The sequence below is a fragment of the Aricia agestis genome, chromosome Z (genome assembly GCF_905147365.1).
Source record: "Aricia agestis chromosome Z, ilAriAges1.1, whole genome shotgun sequence".
NCBI classification, from domain to species: domain Eukaryota; kingdom Metazoa; phylum Arthropoda; class Insecta; order Lepidoptera; family Lycaenidae; genus Aricia; species Aricia agestis.
In genome coordinates, this window is record NC_056428.1 from 38295221 (window position 1) to 38315321 (window position 20101).

General features: G+C 34.3%; 1 protein-coding gene across 1 annotated transcript in view; it reads right to left on the reverse strand.

Annotated features, from left to right (window-relative positions):
- The window catches only part of LOC121739305 (ecdysone-induced protein 78C-like), an 86155-nt gene that overhangs the window by 52376 nt on the left and 13678 nt on the right, over window positions 1-20101 (reverse strand). Inside the window, exon 2 of the mRNA XM_042131684.1 lies at window positions 15934-15977. Coding sequence (XP_041987618.1) covers window positions 15934-15977 — 44 coding nt within the window. The remainder of the gene's footprint in view (window positions 1-15933; window positions 15978-20101) is intronic.

The window sequence follows — 20101 nt, forward strand, 5'->3', positions numbered from 1 at the left end:
AAAATATCTCATAATAGGGAGACATTTACCGATTATTATAATTTAATTAAATGAAAACATGACAGAACATGAATGCCAGTTGTATCAAACCGCCATTAATTAATGTTAAATAATCATTCAACATCTCTCAGTACGGCTGTAAATGTCATTTGATCAATGGAAGTTATCATCTTTGATGTTTTATGAATGTATGGATGTACTATATAATATATATACCTCCTTTCTATCCTATGACAGCTGTGCAATAAATACTAGGAAATCTAGACAACAACTAAGTCTAGAATGTATTCAGTTCCAGTTGTGTCGTGCACGAATAGCAGGGCAATTTATAATATTGATACGAAGGATACTTCGATATAGGATATTGCCGTGATTGTGATTTTGATGTAAAGCTAATTTAATTAATCTCTACTATAAATTAAATTGAAGATTTATCAGTCAAAATAATTTAAAATGATAACTCCGAAAATTTCCAGCAGTGAACGAGCTGATGATGATGAATGCCAAGAACACCTTCGATCATGTCAGTTTTAAAACACTTACACCCGGTTTCTGAAAGGCTGATCAACACTAAAATTAACTAATCGCCTGTTAAATCTCTTGTCAAGTAATAATTGGGTTGCTAGAAGAGCAGTTAGTTAGTTTAATTTGATCAGCGCGTCAGTTGACGGTAGCTGTTCAATTTGACTCGAGAATGATATGTCAACCGCCATTTTGGGTTTCCGAAACGCTTGCCATAAGCTGTGTCAACTAATCGGTAATTGTGGGTGAATTAATTTATGAATTCAATTGTTTTTTTTATGTGAATCTACATTTTCTCTTTGAAACTACGTTACTATAAGGTTCGTAAACACATTTATTATGAAGTTTTAATAAAAATTCGTAAGAAATACGTCGATTATGCAAAGAAACTGTTTATTTGCAGTACTCGTTTTATTTGCAAAAATGTATATTATAATCAATTCTATAATGAAGAAGAATTTAGGATTCGATATCGTCTGAAAAATTGAAATTCGGAATTCTGACAAATGAACGAAAATAAACAAATCGCATGTCAAATCAAAATGATCACAGATTACTTAATTTTCGTCTGATCTAAAGATAGAAGATATGAAAAGATGCTAAATTAACAGCAGTGTTAGTTGATCAGCGATTTGACAGACCTTTCAGAAACCGGGGGTAACTGCCGCACTTAGAGTGGAACATTAATTAGTTAAATCTAATTAATTCAAAATTTTGACATAAGCCCCATACATTATCTCTCAAACACTTCATTAAATTGAAGGTTAATCATAATTAAATGTCTCTGAGTACGGCGGTTAGACTTTATTAAGATTAGCCCACCCGTTATGATGGTATAATGTTACGGATAGACACAGGCAGACAGATAGACAGACATGTCAAACTTATGAAATATCATCCCCTCTCCGTTTTTGTCAGGGTTAAAAAAAGGTAGATAAGTCGGTATAGTAAGTAAGATAGTAATAAACTGGTAAATTCACTAATTTTTAACATAAAAAACATGGTTATTGTACAGAAAAGCTAAATAACAAATTGTTACACACAACTGGAGGACGCTTTATTTTTTAAAATTTTGAAGCTTGTCTTTATTTGGAAATTATATTATTTCTTTATGATTATTTGCCTTTATGTTTTCAATACAATTTTTATTTTCATAGGACACTTCGCTTGCGAAATTATTATTAGTCTATATTTTACTGAAAATCGAGGCTTAGAAAGGACTATTAAACTTTTTTTAATGTACGTTACGCAAAGCAAAACAATTTATAAAAATGTGTGTGTGTAAATTCTAAAATTAAATCACCTTTTGTAAAATTTAAAACACCTGTTTAAAATAATAAAAGTTAAAAGTTTTTCGTAGACTCATCGTAGAGTGGCGTAGACGCTAAGTCACGCATACAAAAGACTTCAACGATCCTAATTAAAACCCTATTATGTGACAACTTGCTACGAGTTTATCGATTTCGCTGGAATCCTTACAAACATACTGTTATTGAAGTTTCAACGCAATAGAAGATACAACTTATAAAAAAATCGTCTGAAAAATAAAGAAATTTTGTTATGCTTTCACAAAATTTTCGGTACTTTTTCCCCTTACACTAAAACTTTATCAAACACAACACACCTTGTTTCGGCTGAGTTTTCTTGTCGTAGAATGTGAGGGCGAAGTCTGAGTCGATCAGGGGTTGCGATGCGCGAACGCACGGAGCGGGCAGTCCGCTCCATACGTCCATATTACGAGCATGTCGTCCGCACCGACTCGCGTCTCGGCGCGCACTGAGCTTTCGTTGTGCGCACGCGCATGGACTTTGGGAAGATTTTTCTTTGTTCGGGAATATCGTATGATACGGGAATAAAGTGCAATTTCTTTTTGTTAGAGAAATACAAAACAATAATTAAAATTGCAAGTTATCATCATAATTTGCCTCAGACTTCTGACTTGAGAGGTCTCTCAAGTCGGAAGTCTGAGGCAGTTAGGAACGCGAATATTGAATATTTGATTTAGCAACCTCCGATCTCTACTTTCCGTTTCGTGGATATTAGCAAAAATCATTTAAAAAAAAAACATATTTTACTCACTCAGAATAATTCAGAACATAATATTTTAAATGTTATAGTGCATAATAATTTGCTAATATTTCGTGAGATTTGAAAAAGAAGGGTTTAAAATCTCAGAATGTCTTAACAAGGGGGTTAGGAATTAAAAAAATAGTATGTAATTTATGTACGGCCCCTTGGGTACACTTGTATATTGTTCCGACGTCTCGCCACGTCCGTCTCGTCCATTCATGCAATTGATATTCTGCGACATAACATTGGCTTTACTGAAAAAAACGGTACAAGTCCGGAAAATTTTATTATATTATAAGTTCGACTTAAGTATTTTTTTTTTAAATAAAGGACCAACGAGCAAACGGGTCACCTGATGGAAAGAAACTAAGGATAGTCCTATATCGTAAAGAAGTTTGCATAAACCTTTATGGGTTGCTGTTACATAAGGTACTAGAAAAGTTGTTGATTTAGGTGCTTTCTAATTACAACAATTTATATTAAAATTTAAATTATATAATATCGTATATCTTTTAGGAAAGCGGTCAAAAAGTTGAACAAAATATTTACTTCTAAGTATTTTTTAGGAAAATGCAATTGGTTATTGGTATAAAAATCAAAATAGCATACATACAAATTTCAAAAACAGTATACTGAATAAAATTACATTGGATCAAATACATTGTTGCCCATATTTCAAGTGATGATTTATCGATTCTGAAAACTTTATGAATTCCATTACCAACCACTGACGTACCCACGGTTTGTCTCAACGTGAGGCTGACAATAAAAAGTAAGGGTTATGCAAATAATAACGGTGTGTACCTGAACACTGACTGGATGAACCTTCAAAACACAAAAATATCCTCGATTTGTAATTCTTATAGGTACGTGACGCGCGTCCGAATTTGTTTTCAGCGAATATTCTTTAAGTGCTTCGCTTATATAAATTTTAGTGTGCAGTGGCATTACCTCTAAAACTTCATTTCTATCGGCTTCCAATACCTATTACATTTTGAAGATTCCATATCTCTACCGACTTATTCAAGGTAAAGTTTCTCTCTAAAGAAGATATATCAGTGCAGCAGGCTTGCTTGCTGCGTTTGCTGAGCTGGGGTCAATTTTTAGCATCATACAGCATTATTGTACCTAGTGTAACAATATTATCGTCTAACTGTACCACTGACTAAATATTATTATGTATTATGTGACGCTTAAAAATATAAATGCATTATATTATTCTTATACAGCCTTACCAACTGGTATACTATAGTTTATAATATACTAGGCCTATTTTAATAACTTTGATATTATATTGTATTGTACAATTTAAACGAATACTTTTAATTGATATTTGTATTGTTACTTTTTAATCCTACCTTTGTACTTGCTGTAAGTTTTCCTTTTAAAATAAAATAATCTAGCGGATAAAATAAATTGAATAAATTTCGCCGAAATACCGATACACTAAAGAATAAACGTTACCAGCTTTTTTACCCGATAAAATTACTATAAATATAATTTGGTTTTTATGGTGCTAAAGTGAACACTTTTGGACCATGTCATGCCATGGCATGGCTCTGCCTTTGTCAGTACTTAGTTCCGAAAACTTCTTCTAAGGAACTATCATGAAAGACAAGGATACAAAATAAAATACACCGTGCACTTTGTGTGGCCATATTGTTTATATAATAAGGCATTATTGCAACACAAACAACGTTAAAGTAGTCTCTTTAGTTTATGAGATTCCGCTGATACAATCACACCAGTATTTCCTGAGACGCCGCATCGAAGAGAATTACGGCATTCTATCTATAGATGTACCATGTAAAAAGACAGCCAGCCTCAGTGGCGTTTGCGCTGCAGGGAAACCTTTGCACAGGTCAGCGAACTCAACATTGCTGTTAGAAACTTCATGCTTCTGCAAATTGCACCTTACTCGCTAGTTAAATAGTTAAAATTCGAATGCAGGTGCCGCTGTATGAATTTTAGCATCTAATCAAACGTGTTGTAAGGTCCGCGTTGCTTTTCAACCGAGCGTGTTTAGTTTAAGGCTGATATTTGTTTACTGGTTGTGCTCCGAGCGAATGCCATTCGCGAATAGACCAGGCTGTCTCATAAGATTCACTGATAGCTAAGATTGAGCTTAGAATTATTAGTTCTAAGAGTTCTCTATATGTTTTTCGAATATTGTTGTTTTTTTTTTAGACTCTTTCCTCTACTTTACCTCTCCTCTACTAAATTTCTAATTACTATTAGAATTCCTATTTAAGTCTTTATAATAACGTCTTCCTATTTTCGTAGCTTTAGATACGTTACTTGTAACGTATCTAAAGCTACAAAATACATGAAGCTAAATACTGTTTATCATCTAGCTAATATATGGCTACACATAAAATCCACAGTTTTTTTTTATTTCAAACTGTAACTTCGGCTGTAAAGCCTCCATTTATGCAAAATACGGTTACTTACCTGCCTCATTTACCAGGTCGTCGTCTTAGTACTACGTCTTCAATTGTGAGCAATTTGCCAGTATATATCTAACAATTTCAATGAATACTACTCAGCTTTATTCAATTGTAAAATGCGAGCTTGTACCTGGATCTTAAATGTATCTCTATGTAGGAGCTTCTGTCTCGTTAAGCATATATTGTAGCTATTTAAGAGTCCTTTTCTTATTATTTATGGAACATTATGATGCAGATGTATTTTGATTCTTTAGAACTGGAACTTAGACCCGAAACACATAATATAACCGAAACTGAAATTGTCGGAATTCTTTAGTTTTTTTTTATATGACTTTGGGATGATTTTGCCGCCGATTATGGCGGTGCGGTGCCGCAACGTGGTTATTTGCCCTTATGAAAGAATGAAAACATAAAATAATGTAATTATAATAATTAATTAATTTATTTATTTAATAAATAATTTATGTACACATAACTAGTTAACAGAGAAAATCTTAAAATAAGAGATACATTTTAGTACAAAGGTACTAAATATTTGGAATCTCTTCCAGTAGACCTGTTACAGGAAACATTAAAAAAGAGGTAACAATAAGTATATAATAAGGGCACACGACAATTTAACAATAACGTACATAACAATAAGTATTACATAAAATAAAAATATGATATAAACGTAATGCTAATGTTTAATAATATACAATACATACTTATATTATAAAATATATATAAAAAAATAAACATATAATTGATAATACAATATATTAGGGCTTATTGGAATAGGTAACGTAGTCAGGAATGGCGTTAGATCCGGGACATCCCTCCTTTATGCGACTGAAGGCGAACCGCTGGTGGTTTTAGTGAGTAAGAGTCTCACATACCCCCGGGGTGCTTCAGCTAACTGAGGCACATCCCCAACCCGGGGCACTCATGATGGGTTTCCCCTACGCATCAAAAAAAAAAGTCAGGAATGGCGTAAATAGTGCTCGTGCAGTCTTTTTTTTTTAAAGTGCAAGTGTTTTACAATCACGTATGTGACTTGGCAAGGAGTTCCAGAGTTTATCAGCATAAACAGTGAAGGAATATGCAAAGAAGTTTATATTTGAATTCCGGATACTTAATATAAATCGTAATCAATATATCAAATAATGCTGAAAAATAATGCTAAGGAATCAAAATCTGTTATAAATTTATAATATAATAAACAAGTTTTTTTTTAATTTTAATATTAATTTGATTTCAAATTCGTGGTGTAATTTAAGAACTTCATCATTCATTTTGTTTCTTATTTAATTAATATTTTAAGGTAAAAATATTTTAAAAAATTTCACCATAAAATATTAAACGCAGTACGTTTTGGCTTTTAGCACACAATTAACAAAATTTTTCACCATGCCACAATCTGTGATTCCCAACCTGTGGTCCGCGGATCCCTGGAGGTCCGCGAGTATAATATGCATGGACGGTGTCATCTTTGGACCATAATATATTATACCTAATCCGAATTTTTTGGGTACTTATTTTATTAAGAATCCGTGAAAACTGTTCTTGATATCCTAGGGGTCCGAGGCTGAAAAAGGTTGGGAAATACTGCCATACACCATAGATGGCTATGGTTAATTGTGATTCTTTCTGTGTTTATAAACAAACATATCAAAGAGCCCAAAAAACGGCATTTCTTTAATTTTAAGAACTATTTTTGGCATAAATGTGACCTTTATAATAATATTATGTAATCGTATGTCAGCTTCCGTTCGCTTCGTTGCCTACACCACTTCGCTGCTTCGAGTTCACTAAGCAAATGCTTACCTACCTATACGGTCTAGAATAGCATAAGAAATCTAAAATATCACACAGTATTGGTCTAAAATAGCATTAGAAAAGTTGAATTACTCGACTTGGCGGGGGCACTGCCGTGCTCCCAGATAATTATATATATACAGATGGCGAGTCTGCATTATTTGGTCGAGTTATGTAATATAATATGTTATGTGTTTGACTGCCACACTCAGAGACATTTCATGATGATTAAACTTAAATTTAGAGTTTGACAGATAATATAGGGCTTTTGGCTAAATCTTCATTAAATTATGGTAAAGTAATGAACATTCATTGCGGCAGTTAGTCCTCTATCGGCTTAACATAGCCCGACCAAATAATGTTGGACCGTCATCTATCTAGATGCATTTATCTGATGCTACTCATTTATACCCTTGGCTTCACTCTCGTAAATAATTATTTAGGTACTTTCGGTATAAAAATTATCAAAATCCGTTTACAGGTTTTTATTTGATGAATAACAAAATACCCTCTGACGTCATTTATATTTCAGAACTAGCTGTTGCCCGCGACTTCGTCCGCGTCAGCAAAATGTGATAACAAAGATAATAAAAAAGATAAAAAACCCTTGGTTCATTAAAAAAAAAGTGAAATAATCCTCCTCCTTTTCGGAAGTTGGTTAAATAGTAGCCTAAGTTATTCCTTACTATACCAGCTATGTGCCTAAAAAGTCCCGTCAAAATCGCTTCAGCCATTTCAGAGATTAGCCGGAACAAACAGACAGCCAGACAGACATACAGACAAAAATTGTAAAAAATGTTGTTTTGGTATCTGTACCCTATATACATTCATATGCATTTAGTAAAAAACGGTTCTTTCAATATTACAAACAGACACTCCAATTTTATTTATATGTATGTATGTATATAGATGTAGACAATAACTTAAAACGAAGTTAAAAAAACTTTTATCAGCATCTACGGAGAATGTGCGCAACAATTATAAGTTAGTGCTGCGAACTGGTGACGCAAATCTAAAACTTCTATCTTATTAAGTTGACGTGTAATAATAACTCTCCCACACCGATTTCGGTTTTGGCCGGTTTCAATGAAACCAAGCCAGTTACGCAGAAGTAATTTTACAGTGCCCAAGTGTGTGCGCAGTACACAAGAGCACTCTCTTATTCTCTTACTCTCATAAGCCAGTGGGACAGAAGACCGACACGACTGGCGAGAGATCAGGCGCAGGACCGACTTACATGTCCATCCGACGCATGGATCATCACTTGTCAGACAATCAGCTCAGTTGATCAGCCTGCATAGTCCTAACTAAACTTGGATATAACATGTTTCCAACGCCGGGAATCGAACCCACGTCCCTTGAGTCAAGAGCCACGCTCTAAATCACTGGACCACGGAAGATTTGCATACGCGTACAGTTTGACCTGTGCTGCCAGTTGCCACCTGTAGGTTCATTCATTACATTTTATGCACTAGTAAAATCAATATAAACTTAGCATAACAGGGCATACCATACCTTAGAAAATACTTGCGTATATTTCTGTGTTATAATCCGACGCGTTGGATGGGAGATCATAAAATACACCACATTACAGACCACAACATAATACAGTAGAGTAGAGTGACTCAGCTGTGTCTTTAAAATCAAACACATAGACAAATATTTCGAGCACGATAAGGTACTGCATTATTTTGCTCCCTAATCTGTATAATATCACTTTACTTACTCTACATAGCAAGTGCAAAAAAAGGGCAGTATGATAATGGATGCTGCTAAGCATTTGTGTATCATTCTACAAAAAAAAAGTATTTAGTTAGTAATGTAGTCATGTTATTTAGATGATTTAGAACAAGACTGTATTCCTAACTCAACATAAAAAAAATTGTGGGTACACTAATTATAATACACCTGATGCTTAACAGCGACCATATAAGATTGTGTACTGTATATATTTCTATTGTGACAGTACACAGCACATGTAAGGTTGAAAGTTTATCTTCATTTTCCTTTGATTCTGCTTAACGATGACACATTCAATATACGTCGCATTTTAATGAGAAACAAGTAACTTCTGCAAAAAACTTTTGCGACATACGAGTTAAAATAATTTTTAATTCAATACCTTACTAAAAAAAAACACGAATTATTATGATTGCAACTGTTTGATTATTTATAATACTTTGGTGAAAAATTATACCACAACATCCACTCATTCTAGTATTATAAATGTGAAAGTGTCTCCGTCTGTCTGTTACCTCTTCACGCCCAAACTACGTAACCGATATTGCTGAAATTTGGTATGGAGATATTTTGAGTCCCGGGAAAGGACATAAAATACTTTTTATCCCAGAAAAATGTACGGTTCCCGCGCGATAAATGAATTTTGGCGCAATAAAGTTGCGGGCGTCATCTAGTAAAAATCCATACTAATATTATAAAATAAGATATGTTTTAGATTGCTTGTTTTCTATGAGTGGCCGGCTTGTCATAGAAAACAAGAAATGGAACAGCAAGAAATGGAAAGAGCGTAAGCGACAAAATGGTTTTTGTCGCGTAATTTAAAAACTATAAATATATTTCATATAAGCTATGGGCAAATTAAAGTGTATGCTTGAACCAATCCTTGTACAAATTTTGCAAGCTTAAATCACTCTCCTCTGTTGGAAAAATTAGAATCCCTTTTTCTATGATTCTGTGTTATAAAAGTTGACCAATCGTGTTATGCTATGGGTAATTCAAAGACAATAGACATGATGAATACTGACAATGAACTTTAATTTCTTAGCTTTAGTCATTGCTGAGACAAATCGATATCGCTACAGCCAAATTATCAAGGCGTCGCCTTAAAATTATCAAAATGCAGGTTTTATCAGCTAATAGTAGTTTATCGTCCAAGCTTCTGCCAATCCAGTTTCAAAATAGACTTTGGAAGTCTATTTTGGATTGGCGGAAGCTAAGCCCAGTCAAGTGAATTTTTTGTTTTGTTAGTGTAATCATCTCGACATTAATTTATGTTAATTTAGGGAATAGGCCTCTTGGATATCTTTAGTGGCGCGTCGAGTGGCAGATTCAGGTAACACGTGTATGTCAGAGTGCGATCAGCTGTGAAATACGGTTTACTAGTTTTAATCAAAACACGTTGAAAACGTTAAAAAATGCTCTGAAATAGGAAAATATGGGCGGTACGAGGTACTGTTGTGTTGTAGGGTGCAAAAATTCCCAATCTTCGAATCGTGAATTAACGTTTTATTCGTTTCTGAGACGGATTTGGGAAATATATCGAAATCAACATGCCGATTATTAATCATGCTTAAGTCTAAATCTCGCATGAATATTTCTAAAATATCACGTGCAAGTTATTTTTAATATCATTGTTTTATTATGTATAATAATATATTGTAATTTAAAAAACTTATATAATAAAAAATAACAAATAAAATTATTGTCGGTTCAATATTTCAGAACAATACTTATTCCTTCAATATTCACTTTTGCATTTATACTATTATCATACTAATATACTAATTACTGATATTACTAATTTACTAATAAGTGCGAAAGTGTGTCTGTCTGTTACCTTTAAACGCCTAAACTGCTGAACAGATTTTGCTGAAATTTGGCATGGATAACTCCATATATCCTTAAGAGTCCTGACAAAGGACATAAGCAGTGGCGTAACTATAAGATCCGGGGCCCGTGGCAAATTGATGGGGCTCTATCAGTAAAAATTGTCACGTTAATAATAAAACAATAATGTACTTAAAAAATGTTGCCCTTTTGGACCGGAGGCCCGTGACATTTTACCAGCCCTATAGTTACGCCACTGGACATAGGATACTTTTTGTCTCCGGAAAATGTACGGTTCCCGCGCGAATAAAGAGTTATGGCACAAAAGAGTTGCAGGAGTCATCTAGTAAATATGTATAATATATTATTACATATTAAAATTTTCTTTGATAATGAAATACAATATCATCATTTCCCATTTTTATTTTGCATGTACGGTTGAATAGTTGCTGAAAATATATTTGTTTACATGATTCAACTATTAATTAATTTTCCAATTAATACATACCTACTCGTCTGTGTTATTACTTTTAAACGGATGATTCGTTCTCCATCATCATGGATTTCGAAGACCTCATGAACATGATTGCTTTGGAATAGTTTGCGCTCTATATCTCATATACACCTACCGGCTACCAACTTAGATATCAGAAACAACAGCGCCAAAACTACTGAACCGATTGTAATGAAATTTTGTACACAGATAATCTAAAGCCTGAGAAAGGACATAGGCCACTTTTTTTACTGGAAAAAGGGGTGCAACGGGGTGTTTATGCGTAAATTTGTTCAAATTAAGTTAGTTCCAAAACTCATAACTGATGGCGCCAAGAGTCGCGCTATCGCTTGCTCATATGTATTTCCATAAGATGTGATATCATGTTCAATTAGATTTTTCGATTCTTTCGATTGTTTACGTGATTTACCGGCGACGGTCGTATTTTGCGAGCGTCGGAAGACGTCGCTGCAAGCGCTGTTTTTAACTTAACTTTAAGAAAAACAGCGCTTTGCAGCGACGTAGATGCGCCTGACGTTGCTTGGACGTTACCATGGTAACGCCGCGATGGCTTCCCGGCACTTATCGATGGACCGGCGACAGCGGACAGCCACCGGCTATATGATATTTACTTCTATTTCCTTTGAACAAGGTGCAAAATGCAAGTTTCATAGTTTCGGGTGTTTTCGTGATTACGACAATTAGCGAAGATTTCCATGCGCATTACTGACTTAGGAGTACTGTACGTAGTTTGGTCGCGTTACGTCAAACCCAGCCGACAGACATTGAATTGACATTGAATTCACATAATCCGACCAAATGACGTTGGTCTGTTAACTGCCTAAGAATCAATTTCCTCTATGGTACAAACAAAGTTTCATTAAAATCGGTTGAGCTGTTTTGGAGGAGTTCGCGCACAAACATTGTGACAATAGAATTTTATATATATAAATAAGTAAAACAGTGCGGTAAAATATCCTACCTATTTCATTGCTGCATAACAAAATATGAATGGTAACGATGGAAATTGTTTCTTAAAATAGCAGCTCTTCGCGAATGAGGTCGCTTCGACCAAAGCCTAATAAATAATTAGGAAAATAAACATGTCGACTACAGCATTGCCTCGTATTATCTGCTTAAAAATTAAAGTATCTTGCCTAACCTGAATTGAAATTAAATCTTTAAATTTTTATGTCATGTAATCTATGAATTATGATATTCTATTAAAAAAAGGCATGTAATGGTGAATTGTAGGGTGAATTAGACATTATGCTAAATAAAAGTCTATTAGATCGATTTAATATCGTTTTCATTTGGAGTTAGGAGAAGATAGAGCAAAAAAGGCGAAAAATTTGCGTTTGTTGTATGGAAGCCCCCTCAGATATTTAATTTCTTTCATTTTTAGTTTTTGTTGTTATAGCGACAACAGAAATACACAATCTGAAAAAATTTCAGAAGCCTGGCTATAACAGACAGACGGACTGACAGCGGAGTCTTAGTAATAGGGTCCCGATTTTACCCTTTGGGTACGAAACCCTAAAATCAATCAATTGTTCCAGAGAAGCAAACAAATAATATAAATCATCATCATCATCGTCTTGTATTTTAGTGTTTAGATTTCTATCCTATTTTTCTATTCATCAATGAATAATATTATAAAAGAATGTGCTCAAACATTTAAAGTAGTGTACACATGATAATAATAAGTTCATTGTTCAGCCTGAGATTTATATTTTTTTCATTAAAAATATTTAACGAAAATGAAAAGAATACAACTAACACGTAAAAGTGAAAAAACTGCTTTCACCTAAAAACTATATTATTATATCTATCGTAAAAAAGATATAACAGAGTTACGGAAATTACATTTTTGATTCTGTATCGTGTGCGTATAAAAAGCAAAACCTTTGAGGTGTTACTTTTTATATGCATTAGATCGAGAAATGGCTGGTGCATCGCTCTGGTGTTCTATATAAGGGTATTTTTACAACGAAAGATATAATATAATATTCCAATATAAATGACTCTACCATGTTATCACTAAATCTATTCGAAATCTATAAAAGTCTTTTTAACCGACTTCAAAAAAGGAGGTTATCAATTTGACGCGTATGTAATATGTATGTACTCGTAATATTTCCAGAACTGCTCAGTTTTCGTATATGTTGGTCTATATCAGCGTCTGAACAAAATATAATATTATGTTCCAAATCAAAAGTGTGTTATAATTATGTATGTATGTTTTTATGTTTGTGTTCAAATAATATCTCCGGAACTACGAGACCGATTTAAGTAATGCTGCAAGTTTCATCAAAATCGGTTCAGTAGTTTTTGAGATAGGGAATTTTAATTCTCAATTACGTACAATTTTGAAGTCAGTTTTTTGTTAAGTAAAGATTTATGGAAGAACTAACGATAATTTGAAGCTCTATTGGCAACAATAATATTGGTAACGGGTTTCAGTTATGAATTGTAAATGATCAAGTAATCATGTTAAATCAATCCACATTCTATATTATTCATATTGGTCTTGATTATCCATCACTTACAATATGCATAATAGATCAATTAATGGGCGCTAGGAACTGGCTTTTGTTCTTAAATAAATAGATTATGCAAGAGCGGGTTTTATTCATAGATTGAAATTGCTAAGAAATCTTAAAGTAGTTAAAGTTAAAGTAGGAATTTCATTAAAAAATATCTAGTGTTTGTTCTATCCCCATTACCTTAACAGCCAGTTAGAAATTATGTATTTTCAATGCCGGAAAACTGAAAACCAGTGGGGTTGTTCAAAAAACTGTAGTTACTACAGCTACAAAACTAAGGAGGGATAAAATGATTATAATCGTAAAAATAACAAATACCACGCGGACAAAGTCGGATGTCAGAATTAAACATACTTTGAGTAAACCATTCTTTTACAATCTTAGGGCCCTTCCAAACGACGTTTTTTTACGCTCGTTTGTATCGATACAAACGTTGAACGCTCACCAAACGGAAGGAAGCCGACACGTTTGAAACTTTATATCTGCCAAAATGCGATGAAAACGCGCAGAAGACGAGCGCATCAGAAACGCGCGTCGTCAGTGCGCAAAAAATACGTCGTGTGGAAAGGCCCTAATGCGGTAAAGATATTTATATCTCGCAACTCACTGGAGCAACACCGTAACAAGAGGATCAGTCTACCTTAACCGGAGTCGTGTTTTTCTACCGTCCCTGGTGCTTGAACCCAGCTTATTAGAAAACTACCTCCATACTATTTATTATTACGCCAAGGAAAATTAAACAATATTGACATTTAACACCATGAAGCTTCGCGACACTTGACCTTGTTACAAAGTACAAGTTAAGAAGAAAATGTAAAGTTCACAAATTCCGTTTCGTAGCTAGGTAATAGTATCTTTGACTTTGTTACTAAAATTAATTTATTTTGAATGGAAGAACCGAAACAATACATCATCATCATCATTAATTATATTAGTGTCCTTACAGACTGGTCCTATAGCCAAGACGTTTTCTTTATCACTTCTTTATATAATAATAATATCTGATCAAAATGTATGGAATTGACATAAGCATTCGATAATATTATGAAGCTGATGATCGACTCGTTTAATGTGTACTAGCTGTTTGACCGAGCTTTGCTCGGTATTCGATAAAATACGAATAAAATTACATTTTATTAAAAACCGTAGAAACCGATTCCGAGATTCCAATTATATATATATACAAGAATTGCTCGTTTAAAGATATAAGACAAAGAAGCGGAAGAATAAGAGATAAAGAAAGCGTCTTAGGTAGTGTCACTACCTAAGACGTTTTCTTTCCGATTGCTCACTCCCGTAGTGAGCAATCGGGCAAGAGAATGAATAAAGAACGATAGCGCAGGAACAAATAATCAGTAATAAATAATCAGAAATATTCTCAAAGGCGTCTTACTGTCTACTGACAGTGTAGAGACTAGAGACTATTCGAATCGATAATATTTCTAGTATTAGAGAACTTAAAAAGGCTGCGTTCGTCAGAGGTACGTAAAGTGAAAAGACAAAAAAGTAATCTTTGATTATAATATCTTAATATTATTAATATCTATTCCGGATATTTATTGTCAGGACGTATAAAATAATAATTATAAATAAGGGTAGCAACCCAGTAGGTCTAAGTATAATCTTGGTCATAAGTCATAATATATTATGTTGTGACTTATTAGAGTAGTTATTAATTGTAAATGCTACGAATAATAATAATAATCGGCCAAGTGCGAGTCGGACTCGCTCACGATGGGTTCCGTACCGTTATAGAGCAAAAATAGGCCAAAAAATGCGTTTTTTGGATGGGAGTCCCCCTTAATTTTTTTTTTATAAGTATTAATATTAATTATTAAAGTACACATATAATTAAGGCTTTTGTGAAATTTTCAAGTGCCTACCTGTTGTCATCATTGAAACCGAGCAAAAAATGTTAGAAAAATCACGTTTGCTGTATGTTAGGCCACCTTAAATATTTAATTTATTTTGTTTTTAGTATTTTTTGTTACAGCGGCAACAGGAATATATAATCTGTGATTTCAACTCTCTAGCTATTACCTTAAGTTACAGTCTGGAGATAGACGGACAGACAGACAGACATCGAAGTCTCAGTAATAAAGTCCCGTTTTTACCCTTTGAGTACGGAACCCTAGAAACTGAGGAAAAGTAACTCCGTCAAAAAACATGTTCTACAATACTTGTCAAAAATGTGTACCTGGTACACATTTCAATACATGTGCAATATTTAGGTGGCCTTGAGCGGTATCAGGCTGACGTTACATGAAAGTTCGAAAGGAACCAAATTCAAAACGGCAATAGTATGGGAGTTACGTTTCCTTAGTTTTTATTCGTACTTAGTATAAATGCTATAAAAAGTACTTCGCGAAAATTCTATAAAACGGTTCTAAGTATGGAAAGGTTTCTGTATAAAAAGTTTCCAAGTACAAAAAGGTTCGAAGTATAATAAATTAAAAATGGAGCGTAATATTTAATTAATTTAAGCACTTACCTGAAAAGTCGAGCGAGACAGGAGACTCGGGCTCGTCTTTAAACCTGCAAGAAAAATGTATTTTAATATTTTCCTACCGCCATAAATGTAAAAGGTGTTCAAAGGCTTTTTTATTATGAGCCACAGGGAATAATTACATTAGGGCCTTTCACATGTTTCACAAAACGCGCGATTGCGGCAAAATGCATGAGTTATGTCCTAAAATAAAGTTCAAAAAATTGTTATTTGTTTTTGATGGAAAGATAGTTTTAATGCTAACTCGATTGGATCCAACGATAAAAACGTGTACATAGATGTAACATACTATTTTTGCTCTATAACAGTACCTTTCGTGCGCGAGTCCAACTCACACTTTGCCGATTTTTTTTCTTTCTCTCACCTGGCATATTGAGAAGGAATTTGTTTGATTTTTTGCTAAGTCGCCCTCTTAAAATAATTTTGATAAATTATTCGTGTATTTTTAAGAATTAACACTTGCGCCTGTCGCTCTTGCGGTTGAAGCCTTATTGAAAAACGCATCGTGAGTTCTGCTTATTTTTTAGGGTTTTATACCCAAAAAGTAATAACCGGCCAAGTGCGTGTCGGGCTACGCGTATTATAGAGTTCCGTAGTACCGCTAGTTTTTGATAAGTTTTGTATGGTCAATGAATGGACATTTATAACGTGTTTTACACTAGTAACAACATCATATCAGTCACGTTCAAAGGAATTTGAACGAAAAGTTCCTTTATACTACGCCGAATACATTTTTTTTAGTTGATCGACTATAACTCAAAAACTTAAGAAGTCTTCTTAGCCGTGATAGTTTTCCTTTTAAATTCAGCATAATATTTCCTACTCTCGTGAATTTTTTCACATTTCCAGAAGCAACCGTTTAGCTGGTAGAAGGACTGGACTCTAACGATTTTTTCCACTTTAAAACTTAATATTTTACAAACGGATCCCTAAATCGGAAAATGATCTATAAATACTCCTAATATTTTTAAAAAACCTTTTTTAAAAATCAACGACTTCCCACACGATAGGGTCGCGAAAAAAAATTCATCCCCGCTTGTTGTGTAGGGAAGGCAACATAAAAAAAATATTTTTAAGATTTCATGTACCATTTTGTCGGCATCATTAATATGTGTTCATGCCAAATTACAGCTTTGTAGGTCCTATAGTCTCTAAGCAAAAACATGGACAGACAGACGAACGGATGGACAGACGGACGGACAGACAGACCGAAACTATAAGGGTTCCTTGTTGACTACGGAACCCTAAAAAACGGGACCCTATTACTAAGACTTCCCTGTCTGTCCATCTGTCTGTCTCCAGGTCTCAAGAACGGTAATAGCTAGAAAGCTGTAATTTTCACAAATTGTGTATTTATTACCTACACAATCGTCTTTTTTACCTTTATTTGCTCTATATCAATAATAGATCAGCTACACGTAGTATCTTGTAGTACTTAATTGTATAATTTGTACTTTCATAATTAAAAATAAAATTATTTTATAATCATGGCAGGCTCCCAATTCCCAAACAAAAAAGTTTAACTATTTCTGGCACTATAATGGTACAAAACCCTTCGTGCGCGAATCCAGCGCTCGTGGCCAGTTTTTTTTATATCCATATCTAAAACTTGTGTGTCTGTATAAGTCTGCCGATCTATGTACAGTATGACTTTGGTTTAAGGGGGCGACTAACCCTAAAGTGTCGATTTTATAATTCGTTTTCATACTTGAAAATAAGCCCCGAATTATTTCATTTTCTTAAATTAGGTACTACATTATATTTCCGAGAATTCGATCTGAGCAAAAACACGATATCTTAAAATTTTTTCGATAGAAAAAAATCACAAAGATGCATCTAATTCTCACGAATTTTTCATTCATTGCCATACACGGTTTTGACACATTGAACTAAGATAATATTTTAACACATTATTTAAAATTCTATCATTGAGTGATCGACCTAGCGGATTTTTAAAATGTTGTATATTTATCGAGTTACTCGTATTGAGAAAAAACTAATTTGGCGATGAATCCGCGTCGTTCTTTTTCACCTGTCATATGAAAGACGGGCGTGAGTGTGAAGAGAGAAGGACGATATTTGATTTTTGGGGTTAGTCGCCCTCTTAAGCACGAAGAAGTTCAACGAACGCTGTACCGACGCTTAAAACCACCGAACCCGGGACATTAAGTTTTCTTGCGTAAAATTATAAAGCAGTCCATTCAAAACCACATTACAATTAAAATTTCAGTAGCTCACGAATGTAACATAATCGCGCGGACTCAATAAACTCGGTGTGAAAGTACATTAGAGTCGGCATGTCGCGTTTTATACGCCCGCTATAAGTAGCTATAATTAAGGGCGTTTCTATGTCTTTCGCACCGATATTCTCAGCTAGATGTTGCCCGCAACTTCGCTCGTTTAGAAATTATGTTACACTGTATGTATCCAGAACTAAAACTATCCTATGGCCTTTGTACCGAACTCACCAAAATCGACTCAGCAGCTTAAGTGCAAGAGGTTACAGACATAAGTTTTTTTTTTAATGAAATAAGGGGGCAAACGAGCAAACGGGTCACCTGATGGAAAGCAACTTCCGTCGCCCATCGACACTCGCAGCATCAGAAGAGCTGCAAGTGCGTTGCCGGCCTTTTATGAGGGAATAGGGTAATAGGGGAGGGTGGGAATGGGAAGGGAATAGGGGAGGGTAGGGAAGGGAATAGGATAGGGGATTGGGCCTCCGGTAAACTCACTCACTCGGCGAACGTGGTATTTCTCCGGTCGAGCTGGCCCATTCGTGCCGAAGCATGGCTCTCCCACGTGTAAAAGTTGTTATAATATTATGATTAAGGACGGATTCGACTAAACTGGAATAAAATTTTAATCTAAGATGGTTTTGCATTTTACCAACTTCTTACCTAATATAAGTCGATTACACGGTAACACACAGTATAAAATATTAAGGGCATTTTTTTTTTTATTTATTTAGAAAGCTCAATTAATAGGATAACTTACTATTCTAAAAAACTGCAAGCCAATAATAAGTTTACCAATAAAATACAAAAATATATTAAAATTAAAAAAAAAAATCAACCATGCAATCTCACCATCCACAATATAAAAGTTGAGTGTATACCTGGCTATTAGTGAAAATGTAGGACACTTTATTACTGAAAAATATAGGACACTTATTACTAGTAGTTATACGACGACCTATAGTTTACTTCAATAATGAAAAAATACAATTTCTCTTAAGTGCTAGTAAATCAATAGTGTCACAATGACAAAGTATATCAGCCGGCAATATTTTCTAGAAAACATAATATTTTAACTTTATTAAAAACCGCTGATATGCCTACAGGCTCTTTTAGTACCTGGCCATTATCAGAACTAGCATCGCCATAATATTTGCGTCACTCGAAAAACAGATCTAGGTATATAAGGCACACTTATAATTATAATAATAAACCACTTTATTGCTCATAATTACAAAAAAAAATACACGTAACAAACAAAAAAAACAGTTATCTTATATCTTTAAACGAGCAATTCTTGTATATACAGTGTGTAACAAAAATAAGTGATAATACTTTAGGGTGTGTACGTGTTCCTTGTAGAGAGAGTTCACTGTGAAAGTAGCAGCGCTGAAAGACGATTTTTTTTTTTCACTTTTTTATGGGCAAGTCACGAGTTTCGACAAGTCACGAGTTTCCCCATACAAAAGTGAAAAAAATTTTGGTCTTTCAGCGCTGCTACTTTCACAATGAACTCTCTACAAGGAACACGTACACACCCTAAAGTATTATCACTTATTTTTGTTACACCCTGTATACAGGGTGCAATTAAACCTACCTGCCAAATTTTTTTTGGGGCTTAGGTATCATTAGGTGAGTCCATTAAACCAACAAAAATGGGGTGTTAATTTTTTTACAATAACATATTTTATCCCAAAAAAAATCGATGCACAATGGTCACTTCATAAGTTCGCGCCGCACAGCTGATATCCAGTCGAAAGACCGGTTATGCGTAGGGGTAAAGCGGGGGTGACGCGCGGGGTAGGGAAGCGGGAGGCCCGCCGCGTCGGTCGCCGGCGACCGTTTAGTAACACGCACAGAATACTTTATTATATACTGGAATAGAGACCTCACTCTCTTTATTTTGTGGAAACCGCAAT